This window comes from Pteropus alecto, unplaced genomic scaffold, assembly GCF_000325575.1.
Source record: "Pteropus alecto unplaced genomic scaffold, ASM32557v1 scaffold160, whole genome shotgun sequence".
NCBI classification, from domain to species: Eukaryota; Metazoa; Chordata; class Mammalia; order Chiroptera; family Pteropodidae; genus Pteropus; species Pteropus alecto.
This window is the reverse complement of record NW_006429864.1, coordinates 2063264-2078856: the sequence shown is the minus strand read 5'-3', so window position 1 is coordinate 2078856 and position 15593 is coordinate 2063264. Positions and strand designations below refer to the sequence as shown.

The 15593-nt window shown below is 49.9% G+C and overlaps 2 protein-coding genes across 2 annotated transcripts in view; one reads left to right on the top strand and one right to left on the bottom strand.

Moving 5' to 3' along the window:
- The window catches only part of HAPLN4 (hyaluronan and proteoglycan link protein 4), a 5331-nt gene extending 1388 nt beyond the window's left edge, over positions 1 to 3943 (top strand). Inside the window, exons 3-6 of the mRNA XM_025044359.1 lie at positions 613 to 819; positions 1065 to 1427; positions 2936 to 3259; positions 3603 to 3943. Coding sequence (XP_024900127.1) covers positions 613 to 819; positions 1065 to 1427; positions 2936 to 3259; positions 3603 to 3943 — 1235 coding nt within the window. The remainder of the gene's footprint in view (positions 1 to 612; positions 820 to 1064; positions 1428 to 2935; positions 3260 to 3602) is intronic.
- Positions 3944 to 11263: 7320 nt separating this feature from the next.
- Positions 11264 to 15593, bottom strand: part of NCAN (neurocan) — a 24341-nt gene continuing 20011 nt past the window's right edge. Inside the window, exons 13-16 of the mRNA XM_025043714.1 lie at positions 14645 to 14727; positions 12580 to 12724; positions 11661 to 11843; positions 11264 to 11406 (exon numbers count right to left, since the gene is read on the bottom strand). Coding sequence (XP_024899482.1) covers positions 11264 to 11406; positions 11661 to 11843; positions 12580 to 12724; positions 14645 to 14727 — 554 coding nt within the window. The remainder of the gene's footprint in view (positions 11407 to 11660; positions 11844 to 12579; positions 12725 to 14644; positions 14728 to 15593) is intronic.

Here is a 15593-nt window from a genome sequence, read left to right as displayed (position 1 = left end):
TTTTCTCTTCCTCTTTTTTGCCTGGTCCCTTTTCTCTCCCTCTCTGAGCCTCTCTATCTCTCCCTACTCCCATGTCTCCCTCTTCTCTGTGTCTCTCCCTCTTGTTCTCTCTCCTCTCTCCTTTTCGGTCTGTCTCTCCCACTGCATCTTTCTTTATCTGTCTTTCCTTCCTTTTCTGTCTTTCTCCCTCTCACACTCCTGCCCCGTCTCCATCTCTCCCTGCTTTTCTCTCTGTTTCTGTCTCCCTTTTCTCTCCCTCTCTCTGTCTTTCCCTCTCTCTACACTTCCCCCCTTTCCCGGCCCGGTTTGCTGCAGTCTCCTGGCGCACGGATAACCTTGCTGCTGCCGCTCCTCCAGCTCCTCCCCCCTCCCCGCATCTCTGGCCTGGGCCAGAGAGAGAGAAGGGGGCGGGGCTCCGAACCTCTAGTGTTGGGGTTAGGGGATCAGGTGGGTTACTGCGCAGGACTAAGGGAAGGCAAGTCCAGGGGCGGGGACTATGTGCAGGAGCGAGGGTGTGCAGTCCCAGGAGAGGAAAGTCGGGACAGGGGTCTGCCAGTCTTCTTAGGGGAGTCCTCTGGGACCCTGGCTGGGGAGGAGGCCTGGGTACATGAGAAATCCTCGTCGCGGAGAAGGAAGGCCAAGGGGCTAGTCCTCCGAAAGGCAAAGGCCAGGAGGTTGGACTGAGCGCCTGGTGCCCCCAGGTGTGGGCTGGAGCAGCCCTCGGTCCCGGTGCGCTCTGGGCCGCGGCCTGGGGAATCCTGCTGCTCGCAGCCCCCGCCGGGGCGCAGCGTGGCCGGAAGAAGGTCGTGCACGTGCTAGGTGAGTCAGGAGCTGTAGCCAAGGGTGATGCTGGGGGTGCATGGAGGTGGGGAAGGGGAGGGCGTTGGGCGTTCCTGACGGGCACAGTCTCCCCCTCTCCTCCCCCTCTCTAAGCCCCTTTACTCCTCCGATTTACTGACCCCCACCTAAGTTTTCTAACCCCACATCCCTTTCCCAGGGTCCCCCTCCTAGGTTCCCTACCCTGCCCCTAGGATCTCTTCTGAACCCTCCTTGGTCGCCCACAGAGGGCGAGTCGGGCTCAGTGGTGGTGCAGACGGCGCCTGGGCAGGTGGTCAGCCACCGGGGTGGCACCATCGTCTTGCCCTGCCGTTACCACTATGAGGCAGCTGCCCACAGCCACGAAGGTGTCCGCCTCAAGTGGACCAAAGTAGTGGACCCGCTGGCCTTTACCGATGTCTTCGTGGCACTGGGCCCCCAGCACCGGGCGTTTGGCAATTACCGCGGGCGGGCTGAGCTGCAGGGTGATGGTCCTGGGGATGCCTCCTTGGTTCTCCGAAACGTCACGCTGCAGGACTATGGACGCTATGAGTGCGAGGTCACCAATGAGCTGGAGGATGACACTGGCATGGTCAAGCTGGACCTGGAAGGTAACCAGCCTGTGGGCAGGATGACACATGTTTCTAAGGGGAGAGGGGGGAGTATTGCAAGAGACAGAAACCAAATCATTGGCCTAAAGGAATTTAGAGGATTGGTGGGGTAGGTTCTGATTCAGGTTGATTTTTGCTACCCAGGGATATTGCAATGTCTAGAAGACGATTGCTGGTGGCATCCAGTGGATAGAGGCCAGGGATGCTGTGAAATATACCATGAAGCTCAGGACAGTTCCCTACAGCAAAGAATGATCCAGTCCACAATGTCAATAGTGAGGATGTTGGGAAACCCTGGTGTAGGATTCAGGCACAGTGAGAAACTCACTCCCCGTCGGGAATCCCCCCCACCCCCTGCTCCACTTCCCTGGGTGGGCTTTCCTCTGGCAAGTTTCCCCTGATGGAACCAAAAATTTGTGCCAAGGTTCCACCCTCCCGGCTTAACTGATTTCCTCGGAGTGCTAGCTAGAGTCCCAGAGTTGTCTCTCATTGGCCTAGCTTTGACTCACGTGCCCACCCGTGAGTCAATCACTGTGGCGGAAGACGGGTTGCTCTGATTGGCTGACTGTGGAGCTGGGAGGTGGGGTTTCTATCTGAAGAATTTTCTCCCACCTGGTTTTTCTTCAGTTGTTTAGAAGATGCCAGGAGAGATTTTAGGGCTGAACTTCCCAGCTATAGCAAATAACAATAATAGGGGCAGCTCTCCTTTACTGGGCATTTTCTGTGTGCCATGTGCTTGGTTGAAGAGCTCTCTGGAGTCTCTCACTTAATTTTCCCAAAAACCCTAGTGCGATGCAACTGACTTAGGGAGGTTAGAGCCTTCCCCAGGGCACATAGTGAGTTAGCAGCACCAGGACTTGAAAATGGTCTATCAGGCTCCAGGTCTTCTCCCTGGCCCCTTTTTGCCTCCTTCCTGCATCTGCTGAGAATACACAACTCACCCCCAAAGGTCTATCCTTCAAACACAGAACACTTGTGAACTGAATTGACTGTCTGATGAGGGACGAGTTATAAGAGCTGACATGGAAGGGAAACCAACGGGTACTGCCCTAGACAATGCTGGGGATCAAAGGGAGATTTGCTCAGAGTCAGCCTTTCAGAGGCTCCCAGTGTAGGGGAACCAGCACTGGACATAGACAGTCCCAGTTTTGTGGACACAGGGGTTGACCAGAGGGAAGGTCCCAGTACTAGGAGAATGTCAGAAATACATAAGAGGGTTGTGGGAGTTGGGTTTTGAAGGAGGAACGGGAGTTCAACAGGTAGAACGTCTCCAACGGTGGAACGGGGATGGACACGATTAAGTATGTTAAGAAGGAGGGTCAAGTGAACCAAGCTTAAGGCAAAGGGAGCTGTGAGAGGTGTGAGATTGAAAAAGATATGGTCAGGTCTGAGGCCAGAGTGAGGGATGGGCTGGAAGATCTAGGTTGAACAGACACAGCACTCCAGATGTCAGGTGGGTGGCGGCTAGTTGGGAGCGGGGACTGAACAACCCTTGTGTGTCTTCTCAGGTGTGGTGTTTCCTTACCACCCCCGTGGAGGCCGCTATAAACTGACCTTCACAGAAGCGCAGCGCGCGTGCGCTGAGCAGGATGGCATCCTGGCGTCAGCCGAGCAGCTGCACGCGGCCTGGCGCGACGGCTTGGACTGGTGCAACGCAGGCTGGCTGCGCGACGGCTCGGTACAGTACCCGGTGAGCCAGCCCCGGGAGCCCTGCGGTGGGGCCGGGAGCGCCGGGGTAGGCGAAGGTGCCAACGGCGGCGTGCGCAACTATGGCTACCGCCATAACGCGGAGGAACGCTACGACGCCTTCTGCTTCACCTCCAACCTCCCAGGTGCGTAGGCCCCTGGGAAGAAGCCCCCTGCGCCCCGACAGGCCTCTCCCGGGTATACCTCCCTCTCAGTCTCTCCCACTCCACCCCACAGTTCCCTTTCCCCTGGCCCTTCCTCTTCAAACTGGCCCTCGGAGGCCAGACAAGGAGATCCCTTCCCCGGGACTGCCACCTCACGCAAATCAACGCTGCCTAGGCAGAGGCTGGGGTCCCAAGCTGCAGAGAATGAGGTGCTCTTGAATCTTGAGGCTGGGGTCCTGGGCTGTAGGCGGGTGGGGAAGTGTCCAGAATCCCGAGGAGGCCAGGTCCTGGGAGTGTCCCTGACTTGTCCCTCCACCCCACGCAGGGCGTGTGTTCTTCCTGAAGCCGCTGCGGCCCTTGCCCTTCTCCGGAGCAGCGCGCGCCTGCGCAGCGCGCGGCGCGGCTGTGGCCAAGGTGGGGCAGCTGTTCGCCGCCTGGAAGCTGCAGCTGCTGGACCGCTGCACCGCAGGCTGGCTGGCGGACGGGAGTGCGCGCTACCCCATCGTGAATCCGCGCGCTACGCGTCGCCTTTTCGGCGTCTACTGCTACCGCGCACCCGGTGCGCCCGACCCCGCACCCGGCGGCTGGGGCTGGGGCTGGGCGGGAGGTGGTGGCTGGGCCGGAGGCGCGCGTGACCCTGCCGCCTGGATCCCGCTGCGTGTCTAGGCCTGGGGCGCCGACGGCTGGGCGCTTAGCGGCTGGCTGAGTGCCTAGCGGTCCCTTGGCGCCTTTTCGGCGTCTACTGCTACCGCGCACCCGGTGCGCCCGACCCCGCACCCGGCGGCTGGGGCTGGGGCTGGGCGGGAGGTGGTGGCTGGGCCGGAGGCGCGCGTGACCCTGCCGCCTGGATCCCGCTGCGTGTCTAGGCCTGGGGCGCCGACGGCTGGGCGCTTAGCGGCTGGCTGAGTGCCTAGCGGTCCCTTGGAGACGGACCACGCCCCCTGTGGCCTCCTGCGGTCTTTCAACACCGACCACGCCCCCTGAGGGCCCCAGAAAATGGCCAGTCCCAGGAGACAAATTCCCTGGAGTTCCCTGGACACCGACTAAGCCCCACTTCTCTTGGGCAGTGGACTTCCCTTCCTTCCCGGACTTTTTCCAGGGAATGGGGCATACCCTATGAGGACTCCTGGCGGCCAGCAGACCCCGAGGTCTCCGGAAGGCTGGCTATATCTCCAGAGGTCACCTGGACACGGACAGAACCACCCCCACGGTCGCCTGGAGGCTGGACCCCAGGGATTATCTGGAGACTGGCCACATGCCCTCTGTATCTATCTCTCTGAAGACTGAAGACTTAACAGTCACCTGGACACTGAACCCCCCCCTTTCATCACTTGTAGAAAATGCAGAGTACCATGGGTAACCACGCCGCGTAGTCACAGGGAGACTGTGGCACCAGTCCTCTCCCCAACGGTGACCTGGAGATTGAGTACTCCCATTCTTCCCCCTTACGCCGCGAGTCCCCTGAAGTTTCTCTAGGCTAGATCCCCAGGTCACTGTCAAGAACATCCCCACTTCTCCAGTTTCAGGGGAAACAACCCTTTGTCTGTCACTGCTAAAACAGATTGACAGACCCCTGCTGGCTTGCATGACTGGCGGCCGTGCCCTCACCCTCTGGTATCGCTCTGGAGGGAGCAAGTCTGCCCCCACCTGACAGCTTTTTTCCTGGCTGTCACCAAAGAGACCATTCCCCCGGTCCCAGGGACCTATAAGATCCATGTCACTTGCTATAGAGGCAAGCTGCCCCACTTCCCGTTGTCACCAAGGTGACCAGCCCAGCTTCTACCTGTCACTTAGTCACACAGCCTTTCCCTCATTAGTCGCACCCATGGAGATAGTGCCTCCCTCCTCTAGCTGTAACCATGGATACCACTGGCTCCCACCCTAGAGACCAACAACAACACTTCAGCTGTCCCCACCCTGACCAACCATGAAGACCACCCTCCCCACAACTGTCCAGAGAGTGAACCAACATTAGGTTCTCCAGCTCTCACTATGGAAACCAGCTGTTTTTTCCCCAGGCCCACCCCAGCTTCTTCCCACCCTCCAAGCTCCACCCCTAGGCAGCTTGGACCCCACAGCTGTTGCCATGGAGACCAAACTGAAGAGTCTGAGGTAACAGAACATCTATTCCCCTAGGCTTTCCCTTGCCGAGCTGTCATCATAGAGACTGTTAACGTCATCCCTATTACGACCAATGCCCCAGCTCTCAGGAACTTCTCACTGCTCAACAGGGCTTAATAGCTACCCTTGCACCACGTTGGCTCAGCCTCAGGCAGCAGCCCAGACAAAGCTGGATTTATGGAGCTGCTGAACACCCTCCATATGCACGCTAACTATATCCCAGACAGCAGCTGTGCACGAGACACCATTGCGACACCCAGGTATTTTCATTGCCACTGTGCAGATGAACAACCTGAGGCACTGGTGTGCCTTGGCTTTTTGCGCTGTGCAAGCACTGGGCTCCCCTTTTCTCTCTGAGATTCCTATTCTCTAAGTTCCTCTCTCCTTCCCTAATGCCACCCACCCCCCCAACATTTCCCTTCTTAGAGATTCAGGAGAGATGGAACGTTCTTAAATCTCAAAATCCAATCTGAGCTCCAAGTTTTAAGGGGAGATTCTTGTTAGGAAGTTGGGATCCAGCCATACTCTCCAGTGTTGAGAGCCACCCAGCCATGAGAAATCCTAGTTCCAAGCTAACCTGGAGTAGCACTGAGGTCCCTCCTGGAACCCTCTTTACTGCCCTCTCCATCTAGAGAAAACTCATTGGTGGGTTTGGGAACGAGGTTGGCTTCAGTTCGAATCCTACCTGTGCCCAAGTGACAAAACCCCTGAGCCTGTTTCCTCCTCTGTACCAGGGCTGTTCTGAGGTCCCAGTGAGTACAAAGCATATAGCAGGGGCTCAATAAAATTTTTTTTTTATCAATGAGAAAAAGCAGCTGGTGAAGAATTACTTCAAATGCATTTTAGTAATGTTTCCCATCTGGGGAGACTTGGTGACAATTCAGTCGAGAGCATCTCCCCTCATTCCTCAAGACCACACCTCACTCCTCATTCTCCTCTCTCCCCATCCTCCCCCTACTCTCTTCTTTAAGCCACTCCCTACGGGCCTGGCCTGTGTTTCCTCTCAATATCCTGGGGCACAAAGTGTGTGACACTGGATTCCTACTCCTAGAAGGTAAAGAAGTTGCAAATTTTCCTGTGGTGTAGGTGTGTGTGTGGGATGGGGGGTAGCGTGGGCTGAGAAGCATTGAAAGTTTCTAAGATACAAACAGAAGGAGAAGAGAAAAACATGTAAAGTTCTGATCTGGTTGTAGAAGTGGGATAGTTGACATAACTTCATCTTTCAATACCAGATTTGACTGAGCTCCCAGGTACAAATTGTTCCTCTGAAGACGGAGTCCAGCTCCTTGATTAGACCGCCTGGAGATCCAGCTGGGCCTTAGCTTCCTATAATGGGGCAATGGTTTCCAGAGATGAGTGCATGGGATTTCTTTCATCCTGCCTTTTCCCTTCTGGCATCTTTTCTCTCTTCCACAGTTTCAGTTCCCTGGTTTCCCTGTGAATATGTAACTTTTCCTTCTCTAATCAATGAGAGTTGGAGGGGCTGACTCCACCCACAATGAGTGCTGTGGCCCATCTCTCTGAGCAATCCTGATTTATCCAGAGATGGAGGTGGACACATGCAACCCAATGATTTTGGTAGATGATTAGGCTGATGGAAACTTCTTTCTGATGGAGTTGCTGCGCTGTTTGTTGGAGTAGTTATTTCTACAGTCCACCAGGACAGCGAAAGAATGGCAACCCGGATAGAACCCTGCCTGAAGCCAGGTATTCAGAAAAACATCTCTCTCTCTCCTGTCCCTCTTCTACCCAGTTCATTTCCAAGAGACATCTGAAGTTTCTTATGTGTCCTTACAGAGATGTTTTATGTTCATTCAAGCAAACATGCATATATATTTCTTTCCCCACTTTTACATAAATGATAGTGGACAATATATACTTTCTTATATTGTAAAATTTATGTAACATAAAATTCACCAAGTGTTCAATGCAGTGACATTTAGCATATTCGCAGTGTTGCGCACTTCTTTCTAGTTCCAAGACATTTTCATTACCCCAAAAGAAAACCCCGACCCCATTAAGCAATTCCTCTTCATTCTTTCCTCCTCCTACTTGGGAAATACTAATCTACTTTCTGTCTCTATGGATTTGCCTAGTATTGATATTCATATAAATGGAATCATACAATATATGTCCTTTTGTGTCACTCAGCACAATGTTCAACCATGTGTGTCAGTGCATCATTCCTTTTTATGGCTGAACAATATTCTATGATATAGATATGCCATATTTTGTTTATTCACTTATCAGTTGGTGGAAATTTGAGTTTTTCCACCTTTTGGCAATTGTGAATAACACTGCTATGGACATTCATGTACCAAATGTACTTTAAAAGTATCTCTTCTTTTGCTTAATAATATATGTTTGAGATAGTTTCCATCACCATATAAAGATCCCACCCCAAACACATTCTTTTGAAGGTTGGCAGAGTTTTCATTGTCTGGATGCACCATAATTTTTGTAGCCCATCTCCTAATGATGGACATTTAAATAGTTTCCCATATTTTGCTGTTAGTAATAAGTACCCACATAATCTCATATAAGTGCAAGTATAACTGGAGTATGCTATCAGGAGATGATTGATCAGGGGTCAAAACTTGCCATTTTGATAGTGATCTCCACCTTCTTATAGGTGGGGCCAATTTTTATCCTACCAGTAATAGATGTACTCACTGTTTCCACACATCCTTACCAGTATCATGTTGTCACCTTTATCTGAGCCAACATGATAGGTGAAAATGATATCTCACTGTGGTTGTCACTTGCAACTCTTATTATGTGTGAAGCTGAATATCCTCCACTTTGACCTTAGGTACAGGTGGTTGAGTAAATCATAAACCATTCTTACTTCAGGTATATTGTCATCATTAATCTATGCGAGGCTTCCTCTCGTTAGATTTGTTTATTCTCTTTTTTAAAAAAATATGCCCTTCTTTATCATGGTATTTGTGAAAATGTGTATTATTTCATTTAGCATATGTTGTGGTTTAAGAACCATCTGTACTTCCTCTTCTGCAAATGTTTTATTCATATCCTTTGCACATTTGGCTATTAGATTATTAGTCTTTTTTCCTATTGATTTGTAGGAGCTCTTTATATATTAAAGCAACGAGTTATATATCTCTGTTGGAAAATTGTTTCTAAATTTGGCATTTGCCTTTTGACCTTGCTTATGGTGTTTGTTGCCACTATCAATTTTAGAATAAAGCCCTAACTCCTCACTGCAGCTCATCTAGCCCTGAGAATTCCATCCTCTTCTCCTCTGCCCTCATCCCCCTCCACTCTCTACCTTTATCGCTCTGCTCCAGCCAGTGGTCTCCTTGCTCTTTCTCAAATGAGCCATGTTCCCTTCTGCAAGAGGACTTTTGCCTTCATTCTTTGCTTTGCTTGGAACTCTCTTCCTTTGTTCCCCTCCTTGTCTAGTTAACGTAACTCTTCATTTAGATCCCATCCATCTCCTCTAAGAAACCTTCCCTTACTACCTCCAAAGACCATATCTGTCCTCTTTACCACTACCTCCCCAGCATCCAGTACAGTACATAGTTCATTATGGCTGCCTAGTAAGTACTTGCTGAGTGAATGAATGAAGGAAAGTGTCAGGAGGTGACAGGCATGTCGAACTGTTAAAAAAATTTTATTAAAATGTCCAAGAAGTACATTAATGTCCACAGTGTCAGATACCACAGACCCACAGAACACTGCAGCTCACAGCAAAACCAGTTGAACCCGAAGCTGTTCACACGCACGCACTCACATGCATGCCACACATGTGGCACACGCAAACACACACACACATCCTAAAGGGAAAGACCAAAAGACAAACCACCCACTTTAGAAAAGACCAGAGCCCCCTCCTACCATAGAGCTGGAGTGGGGACAGGGAAAGGGGCTGAGGGGGCCAAGAGCAGGGAGCATAAACTAAGATCCCCCAAAAAGTGGCATCTCCAGTGCCCCCAACAAAGGAAAATTCTTTTGTGACATGGATAACTGAAGATATTATATTTCTTAAACCAAGAATTATCAAAGCAAGAGGGCAAACCTATATCCCTAGGCTTTCTCATTGATAACCATAACATGAAACAGAGGATAATGTCAATAGCAGAGAAGACTGAAGACCATGGTCAAGGATGAGGGTCCAGTTTGCACTTCTCGAACTTTTCCTAAATCTACCTGTGTGTGTGAGAGGCAGTGCGATTATGTTTCAATCCCTTCCCCAAAGTAGAGAGCAGTGTGTAGAGTCAGATGGAGGCAGGACCAAAACCTTACTTCTGTATTGGCTGTGACTTCAAGCCAGTGCCTTTCTCTTGTCTGAGCCTCAGCTTTATCATGTGTAAAGTGGGAACATAATGGTTCCTAAGTCACTGGTCTGTGGAGAAGATTCACAGGGTTAGTGTGTAAGTTCTTAGCATGTTACTCCAAAGTTGTCAACTATAATTATTCTTAGGAGAAATATATGGTCATTCAACACATTTCTTTTTCTCTTGAACCCTTAGATGGACCATATCTTTGCTTTTTTTCTTTCTTGCAGAATTCCATTCTCCACTGTGGTTTTTAACACTAATCCACAGATTTTACCCAGACTGGAGGGGCTGAGAGAAGACAAAACATAGAGGAAAAAGCTGTGGATCTTTCCTCCCAGAGACCAGGGAGCTGGATCTTGGCCTTCAGCTTAGAAAGTCTTTTTAGAGATTGCAGATTTGAGGGAGGAAGGCCAGGTGCGTTCTTTCCCACTTAAAATTAAAAAAAAAAAAACAAAAAAACTATGAGAGAAAAATATGTGTGTGTTTCACTTTCAACACTGTCCATCTCTTTACATGATGATTGCAGGTAGATGTCACTACCTCAATTGTTAAGCATTTCTAATCTCCCAGGCAGTGGATGGAGACAGGGATAGGAGTGGGGGGAGTAGGGGTGGGACCCAGGGCAGGGCACTACCAATGTCTGTTTGAGGGATGGGTGTGGGCATTGAGCTAGAAAGCTTGGCACCTCCTTGGTCCAGGAATGAGGCTCTTTATCTCCCTGAGAGATGGAGGGGGAAGAAATCTGGGCTTGTGGAGCCCTAAATATCCTCTCATCTGTGTGTGTGTGTGTGTGTGTGTGTGTGTGTGTGTGTTTCACCACACATGCAGAACCATCAGATCTCAGCACTGGGACTAGACCTGGGAGGGTAAGCAATACACTTTCCCTCTAAGGTCCATATATTGCTCTGACTATTCTGACCCCTAACTCTGAGGGCATGGAAGGAGGTTGTTCTAAAAACATTCCTAAAATTCAGTACATAGAGTTTAACACTGTTTATCCACCAAGACCAAAGAGCAAACTTGGGCTGAAGTCCAAGATAAAGGAAGAGCAGTCGTCAAGTTCAGGCAATGTGCTTCCATGTAGTTTTCTACTCCCAAAGCCAATGACCTTCAGTAAAGGCTTCGGGCTGCATTTAGGACATCTGACAGTTTATGAAGCCTGAATCTCTGGTGTGAAAAGCAATTCCTTAGTGCGAATGCAAACATACACTCTTGCGCCTTCATCAAACCTTTATCTCAATAACTGGCAATCAGTCTTGCTAACAAAAGACTAAACCAGTGTAGCAAAGAGTGATCTTTGCGGGTTGTGCTTCCCTCCACTGGGAGATGCTCCCAGAGTCCAGCCTGACTAAAACTGGATTTTCAGACACATGGCTATACCTGCCAAGAGGACCTGTGTATGTAAGAAAGAGGAGAGAGGAGCTTTTTACAAAGGATTATGTAGGGGGGAGTTTGGGGCTCAGGGGTATCTAGACCCTCTTGGTTCTCTCTGGGCTCTGTCTCCCCAAGCGAAGGCTCCAGAGGAGACGTGGGAAAGGGGTTGTGCTTTCTTTTGCCTGGTTCTTCAGCAGAAATTCCCTTCTTCCTTTTCCCAGTCCTCTGCTGGGTGTTTCTTGTGTTTTCTGCGCTCCTTGCGTGATTTGTGGTGGCGGCGTTGGTGGTGGTGTTGGTGGTGATGATGTCGCCGCATCCGATGGGACCGTCTGGCTACAAGGAAGTGAAGGAGGACAGGGAAGTGGCAAAAGGTGTTGAGAGGCAGGTGGCTTGACACAGTGGGCCTCTTTGGGTGGGAGGGGAAATGGAGGAAACACCAGGTAGGCTGATAAGTTCTCACTTACCTGCCAGGCTGTATTATCAGGCAAATGTTCAGCCAGATCAATGTGTGTAGTCATAAGATATTTTAATTGGAGACTACAAATAGCTGGAAATTTGTGTTAGGGTGTCTAGGAGCAGTCACTTACGTTTGGTGCAGACGATTTGGGGCCGGTCCCACTTGCCATTGCTCTGGCACCGGATGGTGGCCACATGGTGCTGGGAAAATCCTTCGTCACACTGGTAGCGTACAGTAGCATGGACGTTATACTTGGCCTTGCGGGCGCCAACAGGCAAAGCATTTTCCACTGCTGGAGGGGGACCACACAGTACTGGGAGTGGAGGAAGCTTCAGTTAGGAAAGTGGCCGCAACAGGGGCTGAGCTGGTTTCTTCTCTGGTTGGAAACGACACACCCATCTAGGTCCCGCCCTTTGCCCAGTTGCAACCTCATATAGCTAGACATGTCTGTCTCTTCCCCCCAGACCAGGAGCCCCTTAGGAGCAGGAACCTCCTGAACACATCCCACCCCCTAATTCTTATGCATGATGAGAATGAAGGAAATAGGAAGCAAGAATAATCTGAGCAAATTAAAGGAAAAGAGGACATGAGAATTGGCAAAGAAACAGAAGCAAGAATGAACAAAAGTATAAGAGAAAGGTGGACAAGAGAATGTGTGTAAATGTTTCTTTAATATGTAAAGAGCTCTTACAAATCAATAAGACCAACAAGCTGATAGAAAATTAGGCAAAAGAGATGAACTGACAGGTCATACAAAAATGAATACATATGAATAGCTTATCAACATATGAACAATTGGTCGTTCTCATCCCTGAAGATGTACAAAGTACGATAACACTGAGACACTATTTTTTCACCACTTAGATTAAAAAGAACAAAACGTTTGAGCATTCACAGAATTGGCAAGGGTGGAAAAAAACAGGCACTCTCCCACAGTGCCTGAGAATAAAAATTAGGTGGGGTCGACTCTTCCATTTACAAACTTAAATCAAACAATAAACCCATGAATGTGAGCCACAGGAGGGAAAGTGGGGAGGGTAGCAGCATACCTGTGCCCTTCTTACAGACATAGGGGAGGTTGTAGTTGCAGGGAACGTCGTTCCAGCGCCCACTCTCATGTGCCACCATCACCACACAATCCTCCCCGCCAGCGAAGAAATTGTCTGGCTGGTTCTCTCGCCAGTTCTCATATTGCTGCAGGAATAGGGAGCAGGGGATGCTCAGGGGACTGGCATTCTGGCCCAGTCTCTGGCACTGTCCATGTGGGGCTCCCCTGGCCAGACCACTCAAACTCTTAGGGACTCAGTGTTTCCACCTCTATAATGGGCACTGTTCTGCCTGCCCTGAGGGTGACCCCCACTGCAGTCTGAGTCACCCCTCCACTGGCTGGGAGGCTGCAGTGCCCTCCTCCCTGGTGCCCCCACCTCCTGTCTTGCTCCCTGACAGTCTACTTCCAATTGTTAAATAGTTGAGCAAAATGTAATTTCAGCCTGGAAGTTCAGGAGGGCTTCTCTGAAGAGGCGATAGGAGAGTTGAAGACTCAAGGATAGGAATGATGCAGGCAGGGAACAGAGTTCCAAGCAGAGGGATCAGCTAGTGCAAAAGCCCAGAGGCAGGACTGAATTTGTCCTGTTTGAGGAACGGAATAGAGGCCAGTGTGGTTGGAGGTGCTTGATGGAATTGGGGTATGGTCGGGGGCCAGATCTTGTGGTAGAGGAGAGGAAGTGGATGTTTTTTCAACTATAGTAAAATGCATACAACATAAAATTTACCATTTTAACCATTTTTAAGTGTCTGGTTCATTGGCATTAATTAGATCCACAATGTTGTGCAACCATCACCACTGTCTGTTCCCAGAACTTTTTCATCACACTGAGCCAAAACTCTGTCCCCATTGACAATTTCCACTCCAATTTCCCCTCTCCCAGCCCCTGGCAACCACTAATCCACTTTCTGTCTGTATGGATTTGCCCGTTATGGACATTTCACATAAATGGAATCATACAGTGGTTCCTTTTATGTCTGGCATGTTTCACTGAACATCATGTTTTCAAGTTTCATCCACATTGTGGGATATATCTGTGCCTCATTCCTTTTTCATTGTATTCCTTGTATGGCAGGAGTACATTTTGTGTATCCGTTCATCTATTGATGGACATTAGGGTTGTTCCTTTTGGCAACTGTGACTAGTGCTGCTGTGAACATGTGTGCACCAGTATCTGAGTCCCTGCTTTCACTTCTTTTGGGAACATACCTAGGAGTGGAATTGCTGGGTCATGTGCTAATTCTATGTTTAACTTTTTGAGGAACCATCAGACTGTTTTTGCACAGCAGGAGGAGGTGAGTCTTTTATCTTGAGAACTATGGGGAGTGTGATAGGGCTTGAAGCAGGGAGAATCTTGATCTGATATATGGTTTTTAAATGGTACCCTGTATAAGGTTTCCCTCTGGGGTAATGAAAATATTCTGGAACTAGATAGAGGTAGTGGTTGCACAATTTTGTGAATGAATTAAATGCCACTGAATTATACACTTTAAAGTGATTAATTTCATTATTTTTATTTATTTGTTTTAATTTTTTATTTTTCAATTACAATTGACATTCAATATTATTTTATATTAGTTTTGGATGTTGATTAATTTTATATTATGTGAATTTCACCTTACTTTTAAAAAGTCCCCATGGCTGCCAGGTGGAAGGGCAGGAATGTAGGTAGCAAGTGTGTGTGTTTGTGTGTGTGAGTACGGGGGTTGCTGCAGGGGTCCCAGTATGTAATAATGGAGACTGGGCAGGCAGGGAGATGTCGGGAAATGGGACTATCTCAGAGCCCACAGTTGGAGGACCAGGCAGTGTGAGCAAAGGGGTCCTTAGGCCTCAGCCCTGGGTTTGTAGCCTCGGCCACTAGGTGGATGGGTCCTCTACAGGGCTGGGAAGTAGGGTGATTTGGGGCAGTGATGAAGCTCCTTTGCCCACTCCAGACCTCTGAGGGCTGATTTGCATAAGAGGGTAAAGTGACGCCAGAGGACCAGGCCATGTGGCTCACTCATATTAGGATACTAGATGGGATCCTAATCAGCAGCCTGGCAGCAGAGACCCAAGCTCCTGCAACTCACCAGTCCCGTGTTGTCCGTCCACTGGAAATCCCTCTCCACAATCCTGTCGTTCAGGCCAATCCATGTGTTTTCACGCCCAAAGCCTGCAGGGTGGGGGGTTGTGAAGGCAGAGTGCGAGCCCCTCCCCCAGCCTAGGGGACCAGTTGGAGGCTGGATGGTGGGTGTGGGAGGACCCAGGAGGGGAGGACCCAGCCCCTTCCCCAGCCTAGAGGTGGGCTGGAGGGGAAAGGAGATGGAGGTTGAAGTGAGGGGAGTACCCAGAGACCCTCCCCAGTCTCCGGTAGAAGCCAGATGCAGGGGGTTATGGGAGGGACTCCAGCCCTACCCTCAGCCTGGGCAAGGGCTGGAGGCTAGGTCTCCTCATTCCCCAGCAGGAGGAGACTCTGGCTGCCCTCTTACCTGGGGAGTGGGGGTGGGGCACAGAAAGGGCTGGAATTAGGTGCTAGCCTTGCCAAGATTTCTGGCTTAAACAAATGGCCAGAGGAAGGAATAAACAGCAACATGTCAGATCTTTGCAGAAATGAGAGAGTAAGGGACAGGAGAGCCTTTGGGTGACTCTGGACAGGGTGATGGTGAGACCCAATGAGCCAGTCAGTCACTGAGGACAGAGGGAGTGGAAAAGGAGAGTTTCTGACTATAGCCAGGCAAAAGAAAGGCGTGAACCAGGGAATGAACAAATGAAAGAATTAATAGGAGACAGGATGTGGGGGGAGGGGCATGAATAAATGAATAGATGAACAGCCAGCAGAAGGGATAATGAATCAATAAATGCCACACTTAGTACAACATTCTTTTCCTAGGTCTCTGTACAGCTCTTCTTCATTTCATCCTACACATCATAGATGCTTCCTCATTGCTCTCTACCCCCTGGCCATTTTATTTGTCATCAGTATATTTAGGACCAGCCAAATTATAGTATAGAATTATTTAATTACATATACTTCTTTCC